At 49.9% G+C, this 25612-nt stretch overlaps 2 protein-coding genes across 9 annotated transcripts; one reads left to right on the top strand and one right to left on the bottom strand.

Annotated features, from left to right (window-relative positions):
• Positions 1-6195: 6195 nt before the first annotated feature.
• On the top strand, positions 6196-10036 carry IL24 (interleukin 24). The gene is made up of 5 exons (XM_060010146.1): positions 6196-6366; positions 7421-7483; positions 8361-8519; positions 8978-9052; positions 9953-10036. The coding sequence occupies exons 1-5, from the start codon at positions 6196-6198 to the stop codon at positions 10034-10036; spliced, it is 552 nt and encodes a 183-aa protein (XP_059866129.1).
• Positions 10037-11785: 1749 nt separating this feature from the next.
• Positions 11786-25235, bottom strand: FCMR (Fc mu receptor). Of its 8 annotated transcripts, none has more exons than XM_060010115.1 (8): positions 25199-25235; positions 17631-17966; positions 16751-16882; positions 15569-15791; positions 15282-15418; positions 14770-14958; positions 14464-14522; positions 11786-12176 (listed from the first exon to the last, which is right to left on the bottom strand). In XM_060010115.1, the coding sequence occupies exons 1-8, from the start codon at positions 25233-25235 to the stop codon at positions 12000-12002; spliced, it is 1290 nt and encodes a 429-aa protein (XP_059866098.1). In that variant the 3' UTR covers positions 11786-11999. The 8 variants fall into 8 exon arrangements, with proteins under 8 accessions (XP_059866098.1, XP_059866103.1, XP_059866108.1 ...); XM_060010120.1 differs by having other exon boundaries at positions 14782-14958; XM_060010125.1 differs by lacking the exon at positions 14770-14958.
• Positions 25236-25612: the final 377 nt, after the last annotated feature.

Here is a 25612-nt window from a genome sequence, read left to right as displayed (position 1 = left end):
GTTCACTGTTTAAAGTGTACAATTCAGTGGGTTTTAGTATATTCACAGAGTGCATCACTATAATCTAATTTTAGAACATTTTTCCTTACCCCCCAAAGAAACCTTGTACTCATTAGCAGTCACCCTCAATTCCTTCTATCCACCCAGTCCCCAACTCCAAGCCCTAGGCAGCCAGTACTATATTTTCTATCTCTATAGCTGTGTCTTTTCTGGACATTTTATAAATTGTTATCATAGTCATTCATCTTTTGTATAGACTTTTCTGACACTCAGTTGGTGCTGAGGAAATGTTTGTTCATTAAATGTGTGAATACACGCAAGATTGAGAAGTTGACGAACGGTGGAACAGAGGAAAGAATACTGGACTGAGAGCCAGAAGACCTGCACTCTAGTTCTGATTCTGTCATTTATTTATGTGACCTAGGGAAGATTATTTGACTTTTCTGATACTTAGCTTTCTAATCTGCAAAGGACAGTTAATAATATCTATCCTCTTTCTCATAACATACTTGTGACAGTGAATATCAAATGAGAAATTTCACTTGGGGGTACTTTGTTCATCTGAGCATGCTGTACAGATGTAAGAATGATCTATGTTTGTTTTCACTCTCCTCCTTTGAAATGCCTGTAATAATAAATCATTTATTACACTAGTGACAGAGGACAAGGTGGAACGGCAGAGTGCCAGTCTAAGGGGGCCAACCAGTGGACACCCACCCCTCATCTCTGCTCCTGGAATGACGGCAGCTGAAACAGGGAAAAGGACTAACAAAAGCCCAGAAATCCCACATCTATCAGTGTGTGAGTTTCCCAGCCAAATAAGGAGATACCAATCCATTTTAGAGTGAAGATTAAATCAGGGAAGAAAAATGATGCTGTAACTTTCTTTTATGTCTTGGCACTCAGGAAATACTGATTCACATTCTCATCACTTCTCTCCCGCAGGGCATTTCCATTAATCAGAGAAGGAGGGGGTATTCAGGTTTAGGAGTGAGCTCTTCACTGCCTCACCCAGGAGTGGAGAAGGGAAACTTCTCCATCCTGGTTCAGTCCTTTTCTCTATATATAGGTTTAGGAGAATTTGTAGAGGATGTGGGGTGGGAACAGAGTTACTTCTCAAAGGTAAAATTCAGACTGCAGACAGGCTATGACATACGTGAAATGCATATGTACATATACACATACATATGGGACAGGCGTGGCCTGAGAGTAACAGAATAGACCTCCTCAATCCAATAAAGTGTATTCAGGGAAGAAAGTGGCCTTGTAAATCAAAGATTATCCTCAGAGGACATTTTCTCCTGTCCAATATTATTGTGAAGAAAAGTCTCCAAGTTTCCAGAGAGATTAGAAGAGCCCCTGGTCTTAGTCTGGTCCAGGATGGAGTTTGGATGAAAAAACATGGATCTGGACTAAGGGACCAGCCCCCCTTTCTCCAGCCTCTCAAAGTCTGAGACATCGAGCTTCTCTGGGAAAGGGGCGTGGGGGGAATGGTGGTGAGCCAGGGAGCCAGGCCTCGCCCATCTGCTCCCACCCAGGAGCCTTTAGTCACTGCCTTCCAAGTTGCCATCTTGATTTGTCCCCTCTCCTGATCATTTCATCAGTCCACTGCTTCCCCCTGTCCCCCAAGAAGGGTACCCTTCTAATCCTTCTCTACGCCTACGTCAGCTCTTTCCCCACAGCCACTACTCTCCTCTAGTCCGGGATTTTTTAGCCTCAGCTCTGTTGGCTTTGGGAATCACATAATTCTCTGTGGTGAGGGCTGTCCTGTGCACGGTCCTGTGCACTGTAAAATGTCTCCAGACATTGTCAAATGTCCCCTGGGGGCAAAATTGCTCCACTGAGAATCACCGCTCTAGTTCCTTCTCCTTCACTTGAAGCCCCCGTTTGTTAAGCATTTACCATGTGGAAGATACCGGATGGTCCTTCGTGTGTTTTATGTAAATGCTTCTTAAATTTTAATATACATAAGCATCATCTCGAGAGTTTTTAAAGTGCACCTTCTGGTTCAGTAGCTTTGGGGGAAGGGTCTGAGATTTTGCATTTCTAATGAGCTTGCAGATCTTGCTGTTTTGCTGGAGCACAGACTACACTTTGAGGAGCAAGGCTCTACGTCATTGGCTCCTTGTGGCCCTATGAAGACTCGGTTTTACAGATGAGGAAGAGAAGAGTCAGAGAGCTCCTAGGGGCTCATCATGTTTGGGGCCCAGGTCTGCATGCATGCAAAACGCGAACTCATAACCAGTGATCTCAGGTGTCGTGGGACCAAGGTCTTTGGGTTCTCCCCATGCTCTCCCTTCCCTGGGGAGTCTTGCTACGATAAGCTCAGCCAAGCCTGAGAGGCAGACACGTGTTTGCCTGGAACGTCCGTATTATATTACTCCTTCCTTAGACAGCATGAGCAGCTCATGACCCCAGGTGGGTCCTAGCCTGCTCTGCTAGCAGCTCATCCCTCCCACCCTCCTGCCGATCGGTAGACAGTTGTCTAGGATTGCGGCTGCTCTAGGGGCTCACTTTTCCTCTCAGCTCACCTGTCTAGTCTCTCCAGCCCTCTCCTGCCTCCCTGTCATCTATTACCACAATACTCTTACTTTGTCTCATAAATGCCTCTTGGCATCTTCTTCCCATCATAGTTAGGGATTTTTAGTAATGAGCTAGACCCTGAAGGGAAAAAGGGAAAAAGGGTGATGTGGGCCCCTGCCTAGGACTAGAGGACGAGACTCAGGTCTTCCAGGAGCAAAGGACTCACGCGTGGTACCTGTAGCAGCAGTGGCAGCTGGGCAGCCTGCTGGCTGGGGATTGCATCATGTATTTGATTTACTAAAGAAAACAAACAACACTGTGAGTGTGATGGAGGGAAGGGGTGCTGGTGCCAGAGAGATTAAGGGTCGGCCACCTGGAGAGGCTGGAAGGGCTGTTCCTCCCAGTGTCCCCTGTCCTTCCTCCTCCCCGGAGCCGGAGCAAGTTATCCTGCCCCTCACATCACATTTCTACTCCCATGGCTTTGCCTGGACCCAGGTTTAAGGAAACTCTTAGAATGTTTGTGAAAGAAAGTAATTCAGAGCAGGGCTTGGCAACCTCTCTCTGCAAAGGGCCAGAGAGTAAATATTTTCAACTTTGTGGGCCATATGGCCTCAGACCTACTCATCCTCGTCACTGTAGCACGAAAGCAACCCTAGACCACATGTAAACAAATGGGCTTGGCTGTGTCCCAATAAAAATTTATTTATGGACACTGAAATTTTAATTCACACACGTTTATGTGTCACAAAACATGTTCTTCTTTTGATTTGTTTTCAATCGTTAAAAAATATAAAAACTATCCTTCTGTCACCGGGCTAAGCCATTCTTAGCTTATTCTTGGCCGGTAGTTTTCCAATTCCTCATTCAGCATCCAATATTTCTCAAACTGTGTTTCCTAGGGTCAGGCTGGGTTAAAGAAAGTTAAACCCACGCCTGGCCCCCTGCCTCTACAGGGTACTATAGGTTTCCAAGAGGGGCTAGCACATGCCAGCCTTCTCTAATTTACTGACAGTGAAATCCCTAGTTTCGTGGAGAGTCTTGCAGACAAGCATCCTTCAGGACTAGATTCTGTGGAACATGCTTTGGGAACACTGCTCCAGTCTGCCCCTCATTCTACAACCAGAGAACTGAAGGCGGGAGTGCCTTGCTAGTTGGACACATGGCCAGGTCTCTCTTTTTTTTTTTTTGTGGTACGCGAGTCTCTCACTGTTGTGGCCTCTCCCATTGCGGAGCACAGGCTCCGGACGCGCAGGCTCAGCGGCCATGGCTCACGGGCCCAGCCGCTCTGCGGCATGTGGGATCTTCCCGGACCGGGGCACGAACCCGTGTCCCCTGCATCGGCAGGCGGACTCTCAACCACTGCACCACCAGGGAAGCCCGAGGCCAGGTCTCTTGATGGCACTGGTGTTCCTGATGCTGCACTGACGCATCCCCTGGGTGACCCCAGGCAGAGCAGCACTGCTGAGGCTAGACCACAAGCACACCAGGGCTCCCATCCTTCCAGACCTGGCCATGCACAGCCGCTTCCTTATTCTACTTGAACCTGAGAAGGGGCACATTTTGGTTGAGTGATTAGACACCTGGGTGGCTGTATGTCAGGAAACACTCCTAAAATTCTTGTCCCTGACCGATTAAAGGAGAAACATATCTTGGCCATCCTTGGCCTCTGGGTTACGGTTGCATCATTAAATAGGGCTTAATTTTTGAGTGATTTTAGCAGTAAGGAGACTAGTGTACTCTGTACAGTAATAATTGGTTTACCTGTGTATAGGGGTTACAAAGCACCTCTGTGGCACTTTCGCATTTACTCCTTACGCCTGCCCTCTGAGGGTGGCGGGATGGGTTTTTGTTTGTTTGCTTGTTTTAATTTTACGGATGCAGAAACTGAGGCTTGAGGTAGCTAGACACCCTGCCCCTGGCACACCGACAGCGGCAGAGCTAGAACTCAGACCCAGGTATCACCTCACCTCAGAGGCTGCTTTCTCCATTGCCGCATTGTCTCAGAGTGAAGGGTGACTAGGCAGTGAAGCAATTCTGTAGGACAGCATGACCAATTTCCCTTTCTCCACCTCCCTCTTCTTCCTCTGCCCCTCCCCCGCAGCCCCCATATATAGGAAGCTCCACAAAGCCTGGCTTGCCTGTGCACCTCTACTTTTGAAGCTGCTTCCATAGCTGGAACAGGAGCCTTCCATTCACAGTTGCACCCTGATCGCTGAATGGTAGGGGCGCCTGCCCAACCCTCTTCCTCTACAACAGGAACCAGCCACCTCTAAACAGCAAACCCTCAAGCATCACTTCTAGGACCTGAGGTGAGTGATGGGAGAGTCTTGAGTACTTGGCTTTGAAGCCTTACACTGACCGCTGCCCTACTGGGAATGGGGGCTGGGGGATGGCAGAAGCCAACTTTTCCAGTGTTTATGTAAGGGCGAGATCTACCGTGAGGCTGAGCTGCTTTCTTGGGTTTAACACCCAGAAGAATTTAGGCTGGAGGAGAGGAAGGCCAGGAGGATTATGAGGCCTAGAGATGAATTTGCAAGACAGGCTGCAGATCCTGTGGAATTTGAAAGAAGGGTATGGAAAGAGTCTGAGTGAGAGGCTGAAGCACAGAGCTGCATGACGGGACCATGGGTGCTGGCTCTGGGCCCACTTCTCTGGCCCATGTGTTGGCAGGCACTCCAGAGACAGGCCTTCTCCCCGCTTCCTGCCCAGTTTAGGGGTGGAAGACTGAGTGTCCTCAGGTGTGAGACCAGGGCCAGGAGAAAGAAAGGGAGGGATGGACTGAGTTCTGAGGAAAGAAGGAAGGAAGAAAAGCAAAGGACAAAGAAATTAGGGAGAAGAAATCTCTGCATACGATTATGATAGACAGACAATGGGGTTCCCTTCCTCTGGCTTGGGGCTCTTCACAGAGTCTTTCAGTGGAAGGTTTTATAGGTGATTCCTCTGGAAATCTGATTCCTCTTCTTGTTCAGTTACCTGAAAATTTAATTCTTAGAGTCGAGAGCCAGTCCGTCAGTTGAGGTGGCATAGTGAGTATGTGACCGTAACCTATCAATCAGCTAGTCCCTCCCTGTGGGTCAGGATTAAACCCACGGCTCCTCATGAGTCGGAGGTGGCCTTCTCCTGGGGGAGGGGAGAAAGACCTGTCCACGTGTGCCCGGTGACTTAAGGGCAGAACTCAGACAGGCAAACGCCTAGTTAAGCTCTCTATCCTGCTGAGCTTGGGCTCCCTATATGAGTTCTTCGGCACATTGTAAAAGAGTGAAGAAATGGCCCTCCTCATTTCTTCACTCTTTTTGGTCAAATTCTGACTGGCAGGTGGTTGGCTAGAGTTGACTATAACAGAGCAAGGAAGGAGGTGCAGGGGGTGTGTGTGTGACATGGATTGGGGGGGGCGCAGATAGTGGGAAAGCCAGACCAATGGGTATGAGACCGAGTGGCAGAAAGAACCTTGCCCCACCCCAGGGCACCTCAGCAAGGCCACATGTTTGAATTATTCTAACACCGGGAAGCCACTCTAGTTTCAGGTTTCCCATCTGTGTGTCCCTGAGGCTGGCCGAGGCAGAGCCAAGGAGCATTACTCTGGGGTGTACCCCTCCTGGGGCAGAGGGCCTGCCTCAGAGGGATGCCTCCCTTTCTTCCAGCAGGATCGCCCCGCTCCTTCCTCTGCTGCAGATGGGCTCTCCTGTGCGCATGGCTGCCCTTCCCTGCCTGAGTCTGATCCTGCTTCTCTGGAGCCAGGGGCCAGGGGTCCAGGGCCAAGAATTCCAATTTGGGCCCTGCCAAGTAGAAGGGGTAGTTCTTCAGGAGCTGTGGGAAGCCTTCCAGGCCATGAAGGACATTGTGGTGAGTGAAGCGCTGCTCTGAAGCCAGCCGTGGGGGTGATTCCTTTTGCAGCATGATCATCATTTCCCTATCTAGGAACTCAGTGAAATCAGACGTATCACGAGTCTACATTTCCTCTTGCCCTTGGGGAAACGGAGGCTCAGAAAGATGTGGCCAGTCTGTAGGAAAAGAAACACAGCCCACGAGGAAGAAAGAAGGGAGCCCGATTCATTTGAGCTTCATCTATGTCCCAGGGTCACATGAGACTCCACCAATGGGAAGTCATGGGAAATCCTTCGAGACCCACCAGAGTTTTCACCTACTGCTTTGCCAGCTCCTACTATCCTGTTCCCACCCGCTTAGGCCTTGAGTAAAGGTCAAAGAATGTTTAATGCTGAGCTGGGAAAGAATGGTTAATAGAGCTTGCGACATGTAGTACTTAAAGGACAAACCACATGCAAGGCAGAAAGAAGGAGTTGATGAGGCAGCTAGGGAAGAGGGGAGGGTGCTGCATTGGAGACAGGGCACCTATGTATGATCTTGACCTTGAAACCAAGCCGTACAGCAACCCCTACCTTCGCCCCCATCAGTTTCCTTATTTGCACAATGAGGAGGTGGGACAAAGGAGCTCTAAAACTCCTTCCTCTCAAGCATTCTTTGGCTCAAGATTCAAGAACTGGGATGAGGGGTGGGCTGCAGGGGAAGTTCCAAGGGGCAGCCCCCCACCCCGCCCCAGAATATGGGGGTAACATCCCATTCCTAGTGGATCTTAAACCACATGGGCTTATTTCTTCCTGCCTCAAGTGACCAAAGGGATCAAACAGGTCCCTCATCAAAGCTCTAAGAGCTCCTGGGATTCCATCTGCCCCTGGGGGCCAAGATTGGTGATTTTCTGGGCCTGGAACCTTGTACCCCTACCCCAGGGGCCAGCTCAGCATGGCCTTTCCTGGGTCCTCCCTCTGGCCTCTGAGATCTCACAGACTGGATAGGGGTTTGGGGAAACAGCGTGTATTTGCAAGGTCGGTTTCTATGCTCACCCCCAACCTGGAGACATCTGTTCTTTCTTTCCCCAAAGCAAGCTCAGGATAATATCACGAGCGTCCAGCTGCTGCGGAAGGAGGTTCTGCAGAATGTCTCGGTAATCAGATGCTGGGGAAGGATGGTGCCTCCTCTGGGTGGCTGGTCTTCTATGGGTGACACTGAGGGGTTGTCTAGGGGAGGCTGACAGAGGACTTCATTTCTGCCCTGGGCTGAGCCTGCCCAGGACAGGGCTTGGTAGTGAGCCAGAGAAGTAATATCTGGGGTTGTCATCTCAGTATCTGGGGCATGTGAACATGTGGCATGAGGAGAGGGGCGGGGATTGCGGCTTGTAAACCTCTGTCTCCATTTAGCCAGAGTTGCCATCAGTCTAGATTTCTCGCTTTTGTCGGCCCAGTGAGCATGTGCTTAGGCCACTTCCATGCCCCTGCTTTTTTCTCACCTGTTACTCATCACCCATCTAGGCAATGAGCAGAGACGACTGAGCCCTGATCCCTGAGAGATGCTGAGCTTCCCTCTGTGGCACTTCAGAGGGCCAGTGTGCAATCCCTGTGCTCAGGGATACTTAGTTTTCTTTTCTCCTCCTTTCTTCTCCTTCCAAGCCTTTTCCCTGCCAACTCTCAACCAATCAAGATCTGGTGCTTTTCAAGGTCCATCACCGCCCAGAGCTATTAGAGAGGCCATGTGGTATAGAAGAAAGAATACTAACCAGATGGGAGTCAGGAGTCCTGGGGGCTAGGCTGTGTCTGCTACTGACCGGCCATGGGACCCTGGGTGAGTCCCCTCTTTCTGGGTCTGCGGTTCCTCCTGTCAAACAAAGGGGCCTGGAGGCTCCTTAAGATCTAACGTTTATCAGCATCTCCTAGAGGATCACTGCCTCTACTGTGCTTATCTTGCCTTGCATGGCACGTGAGTGGTTCATCCAGGGCTGGGGTGGGCAGAGGCCTTGGCTCCGCAGTGACCCCGCCCCTCCCCAGGAGGCTGAAAGCTGCTACCTCATCCATGCCCTGCTGGAGTTCTACTTGAACACTGTCTTCAAAAACTACCGCGATAAGGCAGTTGAATTCAGGATCCTGAAGTCATTCTCTACTCTGGCCAACAACTTTATTGTCATCGTGTCCAAACTGCAACCCAGTGTGAGTAGAACAAAGCTGGGACTGAGGCCCACAGGAAATGCTATGTTTTCAGAAGACTCATCTTCCCTTATTTGGCCCTGGCTTTTATTCCACGACAGGGAGCTGCAGGTGTCATGGAAAAGAGCACAGGCTCTGGGCACCAGCAGTTCTGGGCTCAAATCAAGGCCTGCTTCTAACCAACTGGGTGTCCATTTGCAAGGTGGTTCACCTCTCTGAGCTTTGGTTTTCTTATCTATAAAATGCTGATAATCACCCCTATGTGGCAAGACTACTGTGAGAATTAAAGGACACAGTCCCTGCTGCATGGTGGGAGGTCAGCATTGGCTACCTTGGGGACACGGGATTTGGAGTTGTCCTCTTAGGCCTCGGGCACCCCTCTGGCGTCATTAGGAAGCAGTGGGAGGCAGCTCGCCTCTGCTCCTACCCGACACTTGGCACACTTTTTTTCTGTTATCCAGCAGGAAAAGGAGATGTTTTCCATCAGTGAGAGTGCACGCAGGCGGTTTCTACTGTTCCAGCGAGCATTTAAACAGGTAATCAAAGCCAGGAACGGAGAGCTGCCCCGCTGGAAGTAGACTAGCCTGAAGTGTCACACAATTGCTCCTCAGGGACCGAGTGCAGAATCCAGTGCAGCTGACTCCACCTGGCTGGCCCCAAAGCCACCTGACTTAGCACAGCTGTCGCTGCGTCAGTTGCCATATCCTCTGCATAAATACCACAAATGGCAGCCTATTTTTCTGCCAGTTTTCAAGTTAAAGTGCTATTATATTTCCCTACAAGACGATTTCACTACCAAGGACATTCCCAAGTGAGAGTTTTATGGGTACTTGAGGTGGGCGATTGGAGTCAGAAGTGAGGGGGAAGGAAGGGAGAACCCCCGAGCACAACACACATTGCGTGTTTTCCATGATGTTCAAAGGGTCTAGTCTGTGAAAAAGAATTACGGGAATTATGTTGCCTTTTCCTAAATTAAGACAACAAAGAAAATCCGAATTTCATACCCAGTTCCCCCGCAAAGCAAATACAATTTTGATCATTTTTTGAGGAACAGATACCCCAGTTTATAAATAAGTGGTGAAGAGCAATAATATACAAGGGAAAGGGGCCACCCGGGCCTCAGTTTCCTCATCTGCACAGTGGGCTCAGGGGATGGACAGAATCCACCCTGCGCTGGGATTCTGATTCTTAGTGTCAGGGACTCCAGATGCTTTTCCCTTACTCCTTATCCGTTGCCACTCACCAACCCACCCGTCCTAACCTCCGAAGCAGACAACACTCATAGACGGGGAATAATTGATGGGTAGGTGACTTTGTCAGAGGCCATCCCAAAGGGGACTCAGCTCATGATTTGGAGTCAGACCGGGTTCAGGTGTTGGAAGGAAACCTATTCTTGTGGCTAACATGACAGATCTTCAACTCTCCTTTCTCTTTAGTTGGACAGAGAAGCAGCTGTGACTAAAGCCTTTGGAGAAGTGGACATTCTCTTGACCTGGATGGAGAAATTCTACCAGATCTGAAGGCCCAGGCCAGGATACCCTCCTCGTTCTCTGTGTCATTTCAAACAAGCGTTCGTCCCCATGATGTTCTCTGGGTGCTTCACATCCTTGACCATGGGCCCCATCCTTGGCACAGGCTTATCCTCAAAGACTTCATTCTTTAAGGGACCCCAACAACAGTCGTGGAAGGTTCCCTCGGGTGCTGCGAATAACCTACAAAGCAGATTCCTATATTTATTACAACGCTATTTAATTCCTATCAGTGTTTTAACCGACACCTTATTTATTTGTCAGAATGAAAGTTCTGTGAAGGCAGCAAGGACAGTGCCCCACGCTTCTCTCTGATCCTCCACAATCTTTGCCACCACGTGGGGTAGAGGATGGGTGCTCAGTAAATGCTTAATTGGATTTTTTTTAACCTGTCTTTGAATTGTTGAGGAACAATGAGGGATGTTGGGATGTGAAGTTGAACTTTAGGGCATGGAAATCACATTGTCATGACACCTGCAGGGGTCGTACACAGAGCACTGGGATGAGGGGGAGGGCACTGGTTTGAAATATAAATGATAAAAGATATAATGCAGGGGGGTGCCCAGAACAAAGCAGACTCTCCCTAAACACTGCATTTCTTGCCCACACTCCCCACCTCACTCCCACCAACCCTGCCCCTTGGGTACTCTCTTTCTTATCCTACTCACTCGTCCCTTATCTGCCACTTGGGAGGGTGCCAGTGTCAAGCTGACCTCGTGGATGGTGTCATCATACCTGGATGACAGGTATGATGGTGGTGCGAATATAATTTAGGGTTAGGTTAGGGTTAGGGTTATGTGTTATCCCATCTGTGATGACATTCCCTGCTCATAAAAAGCAGGCACCTCGGGAACCTTTCCTTTCTATCACTGGACCGGTGCCCAGAGAAGCTGAGTTGTGTGTCTGGGAAAGGCCTTCTTCCTAAAAGCAAGACGGGACATTCTCTAGTCTCAAGCTTTGACTGAACTTTGTAGTTGATTGCAATCCAAACATATAATGTCTGCCTAACTCTGCCCTAGTTCAGAACACTGAAGAGGATGAATGTACGTAGGAGGTGGGATGTCTCTTCTTCCATGACGTGAGTTCTCTTGCAGAACAACTGGCCTTCCAGGAATCCCATATCCTTGTTCTCCCCCACCTGGCTATAAGCCACCTGGACTGGCAAAGAGAGGAGGTGCATTTCTGAAAGCAGAGAGATGTAATGCCTTTGGATAGCTCAAATAGACCAAGGCTAAGATAAGTGCACACATTTCAGTGCATGGAAGAAGGATAAATAGATGACAAAAACTATTCTATTTCTGAAAGAGGGCGAATGCTGGAGTCAGGGTACTTAGGTGCATCAAGGGAGGAAGACTTAGAGTAAAGAGGGTATCCACATATATCACTAGCACTAACAAGCATGGTTCTGAAAATTTACAACCCTTCATCACATCAAAATAAATTGCCCTCATAGGACTCCAGACAAATAGAAGATCACTGGTAAATGCCAGCCCTAAGATCTGGGCAAAGAGGTTGTAAGCGGTGTTTCATAACAAGGTCCCTTCCTAGCTCAGGGCTGAAGCATGTCCTCACAAAGAAGTTCAGGCACCTTCTACTGGTGGGAAACCCAAGACCGAGAAGGGCTTTCAAAGCAACAGCTATGCCTAGGCTCCAGTCCATGTGGTCTAGATCCAGGGCAGCAAAGACCGCGTGATCAAAGACACTCTGCAAATCCCACAGCCTGTTGCATGGCTTGGAAAGGAAGCAAGTGGCATCAGGACAAATGCTCTGCATTCCCGGAGCCCACCTGAAAACCACAGGGGGCTGCAAAAGTGTCCAGGAAGAGCTGGGGGAGGGGAGACTGAGCACTGCTCAGGGCAAACAGACAGGGATGAGACTCGAGGTGGGACGTGGGAGTAATGAGGGTTCTGAAAATGGATGGAGCGGGTGTTGGAAACCAGCATAGAGACAAGACTCATTGGCACCAAGGTCTGGGCCCAGGGGGACAGCTGGAGAGCTGAGTCAGGCAGGGAATATTGACGTAGTCATCGGAATGCGTGTCCTCCATCTTGGCAGCAGGCTGGTGGTAGAAGCTCACATATTCACAGCTGATCTTCACAGATGGGGCATGGAGCCAGGGAGTTTCCGACACCTGGGAACAACCGGAGAAGCATCACTGGATCTGGGTAGGGTGATTGTAGCATCGACAGCAGGCAATGGGGTGGGGTGGGGGGGAAGCATGCATGTGGTTGCTGTCTTCTAGAAGGCAAAACACAGAGGTGGTTGAGCTCCATCAGGTGGCTCAGCCCTGGGGATTTTCAGGGTGGCGTCTCAACCCCAAATAACTGGAAAACACTTAGATCTAATGTGACAGGAAATGCCTTAAACGGGGCTCAGACTAAAATCATGTGACTAAGCACGGGTCTGAAGGAGAACCAGCTGCTGGAGGAGTTTCCCCTCTGGGATTAGATGATGTGACTTGTGGAATAAATATGCATCTTCTCAGGGAGTTATCAGAAGTAGCATGAGTCATCCTCTGCACCTCCATAGGGCTTTTATTCCATGGAGAGCTTGTGACGTGACATGACAGTGCATTCCAGGAAGGAGCCGGCTGGTGAAGCAGAGGAAGGTGGCAGGCCATGTGGAACTCCGCTTCCCCAGAAAGAAAGTTCAGGACCATCTGCCTTCAGGACGGATCAGTTCTCGGAGGGCAGGGCTATGCCATGACTCTAACACGGCACAACTATTGTAACATCCACCCAGGAAGGCTGCAGTAGGGAAAGTCACACCTTTTTGACACAAGCGCTGAGAACCAGAAGTTCAGCCCCCTGAACACAGTAGGCACTGAGTAGGTGCTCACTGAAAGGAGCTGTTACTTTCTGTACTTTACCAAGTACAAGCTGAGCAGCAGCTTGCTTCAAAAATATATCTCCCACTGCCTGTTACAGTTCATCATTTGAGATTCATTTGGCTTAAAAAATTTTAAAACGTCACTCCCTGTGAAGGCTTAAAATACTCAGTCATTAATCATAGGCACCTTGTTGTCAACTTGCTCCATCAAGATTTTTATCCCTGATAGTGGGAATGTGAGTTTCAAGCAGGGAGGAAGGGTAAAATTTGAGCAAGGTACTGGGCCAGGTGAGGGCATGTGTGGTCACAGAGCAGTTCCAGAGAAAAGGGCTGAGGTAAGTGTAGAATAGATGGGCACCGCTGGACCTACCTAAGCTACTGTGAACCTTCTCCAGCAGGGCTGAGGGCAAGCTCAAGAAGCTGGGCATGATGGGGGCAGAGCTGTTGCTTGTTGCCAGGCATCACTCTCCCCCTTGTAGCAAGGCACGGTTACCGAGCCAGGGATACATTATTCAGCCTCCCTTGAAGGCAGGTGTGACCACGTGACTAAACTGTGCCCAGTGGGATGCAGGGAGAAGTGATGTGTGAAATTTCAGGGTCATGGTCTTAATAAAGCGACTTTCTCTTTCTTCCTCCCATGCGCTGGGATGCAGACATGGTGCTGGTGATTGAGCATTGACCACGGAAGGATGGAAGCGGCAAGACTCCAGGGGGTGGTGCAGCAACAGGCAGAAGGCATTTGAGTCCCTGGATGACCCCATGGCTCAGGCCACCTCCTCCTGGCTACCTGCCAGGAGGCTTCCATGTTGTGGGCCGTGGTTTAGGGTTTACTGCACTAGCTTAGCCTACCCCCTAATTAAATCAGGGACACTTGCCACACTTAGTTTTTACTGGTTCCTGAAGTAATAATGTTTCGGCTATGGTAGGCTGCTTTAGAGAACAAAATGGGAAATTTGGGAAAACAAACACGAATGAATAGTTTAAAGGTTTTTCACACATCTGCCAAATGGCAGATTTTTTCTTCAATAGAAAGATGAGAAGAAAAAAAAAGAAAGAAAGATGAGTTCCCTATGTCCAAACCTAGATTTCAAGAGGAATCTTCTTCATCCAAAGTGTTGAATCTTATCTACGTCTCTAGGCCAGGCTTAACTGCCTTCAGTGATGGGTAAACAACCTCCTCTCATCTTCGAGGGCTTACTAGAAAGTACTTCCTCATATTAAGGTGAAACTGGGTAACTTCCACCCCCTTAAGATCTCCTAGAAATCGAATCTTTTCCACGTGAAAGCCCTTCACGTATTTGTAGAGGTACCATCTATCATCCTCTACTAAGCTCCCATTTATCCCATGAGAAATGCTTGGCTAAAAGTCGTGTAACTAAGTCTACCACAATTGTTGCGTAGTCGCCTACTGACACCATCAAAGGAGGAAACTGATACCAGTTCCCAGACTCAGGGCCCGGGGAGCCGCTGCGAAAGCCCCCGCCCCCCAGCTAAGCCGAAGCTCCACCGACTGCGCTCGGGTCCAAGCTCAGGTCTGGGGCCGCCCATTAGGGCCACAGCTGCCAATCAGGGGGCGGGGCGGAGCTTACCTGCGGCGGGGCTGGGGGCGCCAATGCTCCGGGGCATGGGAGAGGTGCCGCCCCTTCACCTAATAGGAACCGGGAGGGCCGACATGAGGGCGGGGCCGAGGATCCAACCCCACCCGCAGCTCTGCCGGAAACCCGGGGGAGGAGGAGCCGGCCGCGCTGCACGCGGCTGTTCTGAAGGCGGGTTTTTCTGGCTCAACCTCCGCGCCGCGCAGTGTCTGGCTGCTCCAGCTCGCACGCCCGGCCCGTCCCGCTCTCCCCCAGCCCGCCTCCCTCTCCCCGCGACCTGTCCCGCTCTCCCCCACCTGCCCGCCTGCTCACCAGCAGCGTCCACCCCCCGAGGGCGCCGAGGGCAGGCGCTGTAGACGTTGTTTTGGGTGCGTGGCCGCTGCGACACGCGTGGCCGCTGTGACACGCGTGGCCGCTGTGACAGGGGCCGCTGTGAGGCCTCCAGGGCGCGCATCCTCACGGCCAGTCGGCGGACCCGTCTGGAGAGAGCTTCTCGGTAAAGCCACAGGGAAGGAGAGAGGAAGAGGGCGTCAGAGGCCCATGGGCACCCCCTCCCAGTCTTAGAAAACTAAAGGCTGTCTGTTTGCCTGGTGTTTGGCAATGTCTGACGTGTGGGTGCTTACTGAAGACCAAAGGGCCCAGGCCGCGCTCCTCCCCGCCCCCATTTCCAGACCATTGAGCCCCGTGCCACGTTCCCCACACCCCAGGCTGCTCATCTAAAGCGCCTGAGTGTCCCCGGGAGGTCAGAGGGATCTGAATGCGCTGGGATTTGGGGAAGCTCGGCTCTCGGAAACTTAGCCTGGCGCCCTCACCTTTCCTCCTCTGAATGACCCTCTTCGCCACCAGCCCCAGAAGTGCCAGCAGGATGAGACCCAGGATGGTGGGGGTCAGGATGTAGAAGCCTTGGTCTTCCATCCCAGACACAGGGCCTGGGCCCTGGTTGAGTGAACTGAGGAGGGAAGGAGGGGGAGAGAGAAGGGAGAGGTCAGGAAGGGAGGGGGTTAAGGCAGCACGCAAGTAGCCAACTTTTTTGGAGGTAGCTCACAAGTTTGTCCCTTTGTTAACAGAATTCTCACCCTGGACGGTGCAGGCCTCTTACCTCTGCCTGTGAAGCCTGGTTTGGTGGTTGTAGCTGGCCGTCTGGAGCCTGAGCAGTTCCTCCTGTGCTGAGGTTTTTGAGGCTGTGGCAGATGGCAGGAGGGTGGTGGGCTGGGCAGTTGCTGCTGAAGATGCCCTGTAAACTCGAGGGCGGTGGGTGATTGAGGTGGTGGGGGAGGCATGGTGTGCTGGAGGGGCCTCGGTCCTTTGAGCTGGTGTGGTTACTACAGAACACAGCAGGAAGAAACTCTAGTCTCCAGCAGCCTTGGGCCAACCATTTCTTTCCAGAACACATGCTTCCCTTTTACCTAGACTACCTTTGTTCTCACAGTCCTTGTCACCTGAAATGCCTCCTGAGCATGCCATCTGCATCTAGTACGTTCTGTCTATATTTGCTTCAAACTCCATTTCCTACAGAAAGTCTTCTGTGACTTCCCAGGCAGAAGAGCTTGCGCTCCTCTAAGCATGGACAAAACCTTGTTTGTAGTTCAATTCCCACTCTGCCTTGTGTTGTATCTATGTGCTTGTCTATTCTCCCCCATCCCACACCTGTCAGTCACAGCCTTGAGTATACAATGAGCTCAGTTACACGATCCCTCTCTCAATGGCCAGCGGTCTTTTAGTGTAACAATATTCAATTAATGTATCTACCTCACAGGGCAGATGTGAGGATGTGATGTAACTATTGCATGTCAAAATGCATTTAAGACAGGAAAATGGTATAGAAATGTAAAAGTATCATTAGTATAATCGTGATTGATCTTGTTATTGTAAAATAGAGCTGTTAAATCAGTATGCCAGCGAATGGTAGACAGCCCTATGGGGAGCAGGAAGCAGGAGGACCTCTGGCTGGGAAACGTCTGCCCAGTCTTGGTTTCCCGCAGTCATTCATAAAAGAGCTAGATTTTGTGAATGGAGCACAAACTTCATTACATGTGGTGCCACCTGGTGGTGATGGGTCATTTCTGCAACTAGTGCCAAGTGTACCTGCTGAAGGATGGGCTTGAAAGACTTGGAATGCAGATCTCAGGGAGGTACCCCCTCCTAAGGCAGGGAAATACACATCTGAGACGCAGCTCTGCTCTGCCAACCATCCTACGAGCTGAACATGTACCCCCTCCTCCATTTTCACAATGCCATAGAATCTCCCCCACCTCCCCTACCCTACCTTTGGGGAACTGACCTTTGGATATGAATTCCAAAGAACTGGCATGTTCAGGCATCTGGAACCAAAGAGGCATACGCATTTGGAGAAATCTGTTAAACCATGCTGGAGGCTCAGGCATTGGCTCTTCTTCCCAGAAAGGCCCGTAATCTACCGGAGGCAAGAGGAGTCCATTGGTGGTCTCTAGGACGAGACTGAGGCCTGGGGAAGGGACTGCTGCTATGAGCTGAGGCTGACTCAGCTAGGGCAGATGGCAGTGAGGGGATGAGGGCAGGGAGAAGAAAAATAACCAGGCTGGGGGCTTCCCTGACAGAAATCCTCTTTCACCCTAACCCCGTCGGCATTCCCTGCAAAACCATCGGAGACCATTGGGAATCTAGGTTGTTGAATTAGTGCTGTGTATGTCTGAGGAAGTCAGTGGAGAAAAGAAAAAAGGAAGGGTTCGGGAGAAATAAAGAAAGGATCAGATCATAAAGTAACAAATTTGGCCATCAACTGTGAAAAATGATTGTCTTTCCTTTATATTTATCCCTGATATCTCTCACGGGACAATTATGGTAATAATTATGTCCTTTTGCTTCCAATTTCCTTCAGTCTCAGAGCCCCTCCTCAATCTCACCCCACACTCGCCTCGTGCCCTGGGTAGGATGAGTAAAATACCACACAAGGAGAGCACCTATCCTGTCCCTTTCATACAGTTTGGATAGAAAATTTGGTGGACCGTGAAGTTCATTGACTCTATGAGGTTTCGACTCTACAGATCCCAATTCCTACTGGACTTGCTAATATGGGAATAGTGTAAGAGTGTGGGGACTGCTGCAGTCCCATTGTCGTCCCAGCCTTCCTGAGTGGAAACGTTTTCTGGGTGGCCAGAGCCTCCATCGTGTGGGGCACCTACCACTGTGAACAGACAGGGTGACCTGCTGGGTCTTGCCCCGGTCTGTGTCCATGCCTGCCCCACAGGCATAGACCCCGCTGTCACTCTCGACCAGCTCTGTCATCTCCACCAGGAACAGATTCCTGTCTGGACACAGCTCCAGTGTGACTCGATTCTTGAATTCCTTCTTGACGAAGTTCCTGTTGGACACCACGGTGGCGCATCCTCCAGACTCAACAATTGTCCGGCACAGATATATCCTCACATGCATTTCAGGAAGCGGGCACTCGATGACAACGGATCCTCCCAGCATTCCCTCCACCTTTACTTCTGGAACGACCCTCAGGGCTCCAGCTACTGCAGGGAGAGGGAGTTAATGTAGAGGAAGCCCCATCCCCAGCCACATCCCCAACTCCAGCCCTGTTTCCAACCCAGGCCCCAGCCCAGCCTCACACTCATCCCTATTTCCAACTCCATCCCTGTTTCCAACCCAGGCCCCGGCCCAGCCTCACACTCATCCCTACTTCCAACTCCATCCCCATTAGCAGCCCAAGCCTCAGCCAGCCCTGAGCCTCAGCCCTCTCATGATCTCTAGCCCTGGCTGCATCCTCAGCCTCTTCCCATCCCCAACCCTATTTATATTCTTGGTCCAGCTCTATGTCCATCCCTAGCCCTATGCCCAAGGCTGAGTCTCTCCCCAGCCCAAGCCTTAATGTAATCCTCAGCCTTGTTACCAAACCTGAACCCATATGGACCCAGACATCAACCCCCTGAAAATACAGTCAAAGCCACTACCCCACTCCAGGGGGAGAGGATGTGCCACAGTGATCCCCGCAACCAGCCCATGATCCCTGAGTGACTTCAGGGTGGTGTCGGGAGGCATGGTACAATTGGCTCCAACAGGTTTTCTGTCTAGTTTTGTTTTGCTCAGATCCATCCAACCAACCAAAACAACCATTCACCTCCAGTTTTTTTATTCAATCATTCAACAAGTATCAGTTGAATGCCTTTCATGTGATAAGGTGCCTGGCATCCCTCCCTCACAGAACAAATCATTTATTGAATGATACAAATGGACGGCCACTATGTGACAACAGAGTATAGTAAATCCCACGGCGTAGATACACGAGCCCCTTGGAAGCAGCAAGCAGGGGCGCCTGATCCAGTCTGCTGCAGAGGATGATATAATTTGACGCAGGCTTTCTGGAAGACGTGATGTGTAAGTTGTGACCTGAAGGACTGGGTGTGGACGGCAACTCAGAGAATGATGGTGTTGTCTTCACTGAGGAAGGGAACACAGAAGGAAACAAGGGTATATTTGAGTGTGTGTGCACATTGTATGTGCATTGGGGGTGGTGTGGAGCAGGGTGGAATAAAAGGGGTGGTTTCTGAGTCCCTGACATCAAAAAGCTTATGCTTTGGCTGAGAGAAGGCAGGTCTAAGCTGGAGAAGAAAGTAAGTCCAAGTATGATTAATTGTCAGCTAAGTGGGTCCCAGTAAGTGTCTGTATATTTCTGGGAAGACAATTCAGAGGATGAAATGTGTGTGGGGGGAGGGGGCTGTGGACTAGGGTGGAGGAGAGACCCTTCTAGACAGTGAGAACCACCCCCAAAAAGGCTGGGACAGGAGAGAGAACATGGCACGTTCACGAGGCGGGGAGGGATGTTCACAAACTTCCTGAAATTCATCCATAGAGCAAACATTAAGAATAGCTCTAGGACTTCCCTGGTGGTACAGTGGTTAAGAATCCACCTGCCAATGCAGGGGACACTGGTTCGAGCCCTGATCAGGGAGGACCCCACATGCTGCAAGCAACTAAGCCCGTACGCCACAACTACTGAGACTGTGTGCCGCAACTACTGAAGCCCATGCACCTAGAATGCATGCTCCGCAACAAGAGAAGCCACCACAGTGAGAAGCCCGTGCACTGCAACAAAGAGTAACTCCCAACTCACCGCAACTAGAGAAAGCCCACACACAGCAACGAAGACCCAATGCAGCCAAAAGTAAATTAAAAAAAAAAAAAGATTCTCTCTTAAAAAAAAAAAAAAAAAAAAGAATAGCTCCAAGGAGTCAAGGAAAGAAGTGGGGCTGGAGCCTCCTAGATGAGCAGAGAGAGTCGAGGAGGATGTTCTGGGGAGAGGGAAGAACATGGACAACAGAAACAACCATGGGAACATGAGATGGGGGTAGAGGAGGCTAGATAGGGGCTAGCTGGGGACATTTACAGGAGTATGTTACGATCTGAAAGTGTAGCTGGTAAGTGTGGTGGGGAGAAGAGGGGCCCACCAGACATGTATGATCTGACATGGAAACCCTTCATGAATAACCCAACACTGCTTTAAATCCCCTGGAAACAGACGTGTGAGGTAGCTCTGTGACTGGAACGTGCCAGTGGAAGGGTGACCCATCAAAGGACAAACACCCAACCAAGGGGATAGGTGAATCCCCTGTATGTCCAGAAGGACCATACCTGTGTGTAAAGCCCAGCACCTGAGAATGAGCATGCAAACATTTTTGGACCAACCCAGCCAGAAAAGGGCATGCCTGCTGCTTTCTCAAGGATGAGATGCTGTAAAATGGGCAGGCGCAAGACAGAGCAGAGAGGGGTCATCACCTGTGCAGATGCCTCCAGTGGCCTCTCTGCTCAGCGATGAGCTGCTGGTAACCCCCTGGCTTGCCCAGGTCCTCTGTTATGGACTGTATGTTTGTATCTCCCCAAAATTCATGTGTTGAAACTCCAACCCCCAAAGTGATGGTATTACAAGGTGGGGCCTTTGGAAGGTAAGTAGGGTTAGATGAGGTCATGAGGATGCAGCCCTCATAATGGGATTAGTGTCCTTGTTCTCTCCATGTGCACGAGAAGAGACCATGTGAGCACACAGGGAGATGGCTGCAAACAAGGAAGAGGGCCGTCACAGAGAATCATGTCTGCCAGCACCTTGATCTAGGACTTCTAGTTTCCTGAACTGTGAGAAATAAATGTCTGTTATTTAAGCTACGCAATCTATGGTATTTTGTTACAGCAGCTGGAGCTGACTAAGACATCCTTATCGTGCAAACTTTGGATGGATGAAGCACAAGGAAAGCTGCTGCGTACACTGAACTCTGGTCCCAAGGAAGCACTAATGGGTGAGATGAAAATGACCAGATCCCATTCTCCTTGGAGTTCATAGTAGCTTCGAACCAAAAGCAGATTTCCCAAGTAGAAAAAAAGATAGCTATAACCTCCAGGTTTAGAACTTAGGCACAGTGTGCATAAGACTCCTTTGGGGGAACTTGCTAGGATACAGATAACCTGGTCCTGCCCTTAAGCAATGTGATTATGTCTGCTTAGGATGGGGCCTGTGGATCTGCATTCTTAGATAAGCATCCCAGATGCCCTTGAATTTTTGCAATTCTGGACCCCTTAACTACATTTCCAAATGATTCAGGGGAAAAAAGAAAGGGGTGGGAGAAGGTATCTAAAGGAACCAAGCTGTTTAATATTGACATTTTAGAGAGGCTGCTAACTAAGTGTCATTAATCTTTAAGTTGGTGATTTGATTTTCAGTGGTGATGGTAGGGGAAAGGGATATATGTAGCTTAAAAAGTCACTCTCAACATATAGTTGGATATAAATATCCAATTTGGAACATGGAAAAAATCTTTTTTTCATAATGCAAAATAAGGTAAAGGCCCCCAAGGCCTTGGCTGGTGGCAGTGCTCTGGGAACAGACTTTGGATTCCGTGTAGCAGTGATTTTCTAGGTGGGAAAATCGATGAGGACCCTATCAACTCAAGACACAGCAGAATCTCTGGAAGAAGGGAGCTGACCTGAGAGTTTTATGTTTATCCAATGGAGCGTGGATTTTTTTAAAAGGATGGGAAGCATCCTATGCTCCTTCCCACTTCCGCCCACACTAACCTGTGTGTGTCTGGGCCCGCTGTCTGCCCTCGGCCCTGTCGCTGTGGATGGAGTGTCCCCCTCCTCTCAAAAGCCAGTCCTTTCACCTTTATCCTGAATCCATGCCATCACCTTCTTTAGAGCATGTCTTCTGCAATCACCCCCTTTCTCTGTCTGTCTCACTGGTTCTTCTCCTCCAGCATTGCATGGCTTACACACACGCCCTGATATGGCCCATACTGGAAAAACCCTTGGTCGACTTCTCCCCTCCCCTTCAGCTGCCACCCCTCTTCTGTTCACTTTCTCAAAATCACTGAATCCACTCCTCCATCTCCCGATTCCTCTTCCACCTATATCTGTCAGAATTATGGCTCCAGTATTCCTCTGAAACTGCTCCGGTCAAGGTCACCAAAACTTTCCTTGTTGCCATGTTGGATGGTCACTTCTTTATCCTTTTTTTTCTTGCTCTCCTGGCAGCATTTGGTGGAATTGAGCCTTCCTGCCTTGAAATGCTTTCCTCTCCTGGCTTCCCCGACATTACACTCTCAATGACTGTTCCTTTGCAATCTCCTGACTTATCTCTCCTTATCTGTTCACTTTAGTTCTCCTCCTCCTTCCTTCCTTCCTTCCCCTTCTCTATCAGCATTGGACCTGACGCTGGGCCTGTTCTCTTCTCTGTCCTCCTTGCTTCCCCCCACACTAGCTCATTTACTTCCATGGCTTTTAATACCAACTCTATATAGATCTCACCATAATATGGATCTCCAGTCTTGTCTTTACCTCTGGGCTCCAAACTTGCCTTTTTGACACCTGCTCTTGCACTTCACTCAAACATATAAGATATTTTCCAGACTTAAATGGCAAGAACAAACAAACAAAACCCTCTTGATTTTTCTTCCAAAGCCTGTTCCGTCACAAGCTGTTCCCATCTCCAAAAATAGCACCAACATCTGTCCAAGTGCTGAAGCCCCAGAGTCATCCCCATATTAAAGAATCAAGAATAAATTTTAGGTATGCGTATGTGTACTGGGCCACAGCATCAAGTGTATGTATTATTATGGGTCAAGGTAAAAAAAGTTTGAAAGTGTATACCCTATGCTACTGCCTTGCTTTATTACGGAACTCCACTTAGGGCCCCAGGCGATGTGGCCTATAGTCTGTGCCTCATGCACTGGGCTCTGGGACCAAGACCACCCCCACATTTGCAGGACCTGGGGCAGAAATACAAATAAGACCCAAATATCATACGTCTAAATATTTTAAAGTTAATTATCAGGCTAAAAAACTGTTGAATAAATGATCCCCCTATCTTGACAAATTTACACACTCCTTGGATGTCCACTCTAATACATGGCTGTGCAGGGAAAAATGGCTCCAAGTTTCCTGCCTCTATCCTCTGGCCTCTCTCCTTTCTGTTCTCATCCCTGGCTCCTGCCCACTCCACAATGGTCCTGGTATATACATGGGGGATGACCCAGCTTGCGTGTACAAGCTCCATCCATCTCCTTCCCAAACAGCCACCTGTAGCCACCCTTTTATAGGCCAAGGGGTCACCCTAGGACAGAAGACCCAGGATAGAATCTCACACAGTCATTGAAGGTGGTTCCAGAGACATTTGGACAGGGAATTTGAGGTCTAGAAGAGGGGGTGTGGGTGTGGGCTTGGAGTAGGCACATCCTTTGGGGCCTTGAACGCCTCACCCTGTGGAGATGGGCACAAGTGGAGAAGGACCAGGCCCAGAGCAAGGACACCTCTGGCTAGAAGGGTCGTATTGCTCAGGACAGACTGCAGGGGTACAATTTAGGTACCCTTCACTCCTAGACATTTTCCACGTCCACCCAATCCCTCTTCCCTCTCAGGTCTAAGTTTAGTTAACCATCCACTGTGATCACCTATGTCCTACCACCTCTCACAGAGTCTGTTTCATTAAAACTTCATTCCCTTGGGTTTTTAGGGATTTCCAATATTTGATTCAAAGATTTGACTTTCTTCTGAACTCCAGTCATTACAAAGAAAGCAAGTATGAATAAAAAACAACTTTGACCCCCAAGAAGCTTACCATTGAATCAATAAAATAAAGTGGACACACCCTGAGCTACAATACAAGGTAGAACGGGGTCAGCTATTGGGGTTCAGAAGAGGGGCCCGTGGAACATGTACGAGAAAGTGGAGGTTGAGATGGGATTTGAAGGACCCATAAATAGTGGAGGTGAGTGGAAGGCTATTCCCGGCAGCAGGAATGGCATGAGCAAGGGCATGGTGGCAGGAAAGTCTAGCACATGTTCAAAGAGGCGTCCCATTGGCTGGAGGTTAGGAAAGTACAGGGGAGTATGATAAGCTCAGAGTATAAAAGGGGAGGCCAAGGGCTTCCCTGGTGGCGCAGTGGTTGAGAGTCCGCCTGCCGATGCAGGGGACACGGGTTCGTGCCCCGGTGCGGGAGGGTCCCACATGCCGCGGAGCGGCTGGGCCCGTGAGCCATGGCCGCTGAGCCTGCGCGTCCGGAGCCTGTGCTCCGCAACGGGAGAGGCCGCAGCAGTGAGAGGCCCGCGTACCGCAAAAATACAGACAAACAAAAAAACCTCTGTAGGGCTTCCCTGGTGGCGCAGTGGTTGAGAGTCCGCCTGCTGATGCACGGTACGTGGGTTCATGCCCCGGTCCAGGAAGATCCCACATGTCGCTGAGCGGCTGGGCCCGTGAGCCATGGTCGCTGAGCTTGCGCGTCCGGAGCCTGTGCTCCGCAACGGGAGAGACCACAGCAGTGAGAGGCCCACGTACCACAAAAAAAAAAAAAAAAAGGGAGGCCAAGAGAGGAGTTTGTATTTAAGGAGTTCGATTCAGTAGGCAGTGGGAGCCATGGAAGGTTGTTGGAAAGGATGATCCTATGATCACAGTCAAGATGAAGGAAGGTTGATCTGGAGCTACAGGCTGATCAGGTTGGAGGAAGTGGGAGAGATAGTTAAGAGGTGATCCTGTGGTCTTCCTTTCCATTCCCTCTGTTATGTCTCTAGTAGGGGCTGCCATGGCTTCTCATCCTTGTAAATGTGAATCTAGAAACTACGTGAATTGGCCATTGATTAGGTCAAAGTCTGGTTGGGGATAAATAGGAAGAGGTGGTAAAAAGCTATTTTGGCATTTTACAGCTGATATCAGGGATAGTTAAGACAGAGAGAGTAGCTGATTTGGGTGGTGACCAGTGAGGAATTTGAGGTTAGGTGTTAGGCCTGCTGCATTTCTGATCTTGATGGGATATGGAAGTGGGAGTGCCCAGGAGACAGCTGTAAATTGAGATATGGAGCTCAGGAAATGGATTAAGGCTACCAAATGGGTTAGGGAGACTTCATTTACATTGGAACTTTGAAAATTCAGGCGTTAAAGAGATCCAAAGAAAGAGAATGTAGAAGTAAGAAGAAAGAACGTAGGAGGTACTTGCTTTGAGATTCCATATTAACAGGCCGATATGTCTGGAGAGGTGGCATCTTCAGCCCTTACAAGTCAACTCCTGAGCGAGCAGGAGGTGTGTCTGGAGTAGAGGGAGGCGCACTAACTGGGAGTGGGGAGGACCTCCATCCATGTCCTGCCCTAGGTACCGGTTTGCAACTAAATCCATCCAGAAACTTCAGAGCTGGAGATGCACAGCAACTCCCCTACCTGTGGCCAATTAAACCCTCATACAACGTCCAGTGTGTTTCCCCACAACACTTACCTGGCAGGAAGTAAAGTGACCAAAGCCAGAGGTCCATGGCTCCTTCCAGACCAAGGTCCCATCCAAGAGCCCCTGGAGAGGGGGACAGAGACCCACTGCTCACCCAGGAGCCCTTCACTGTTTGAGGCTTGAAAGAGATTTCTGGTGCCCACAAGGAGTATGGCTTGAAAATGAGGAAATGACAACCTATTTTATTTGCTTACCAGTTTTAGATGAAAAAGAATATACCAGCAAACCAAACAGGAAGTCAGGAACTGAGAAAACATGTTGTGTTCAGTGAGAATGGGTCACCAGGGTTCAAAGTGCCTCGAGGCAGCTTCTGAAGACTATTAGAAACTACCAGTTCTGCTATTTCTCTGCCTTGGGGGCTCCTCCCACGCTTTAAGTGCGCCACAGTCATTCCCCTTATGCCTG

This window comes from Delphinus delphis, chromosome 1 (assembly GCF_949987515.2).
Source record: "Delphinus delphis chromosome 1, mDelDel1.2, whole genome shotgun sequence".
In the NCBI taxonomy this organism is placed as follows: domain Eukaryota; kingdom Metazoa; phylum Chordata; class Mammalia; order Artiodactyla; family Delphinidae; genus Delphinus; species Delphinus delphis.
The sequence above is the reverse complement of the archived record's forward strand: the minus strand, read 5'-3'. Positions and strand labels throughout refer to the sequence as shown.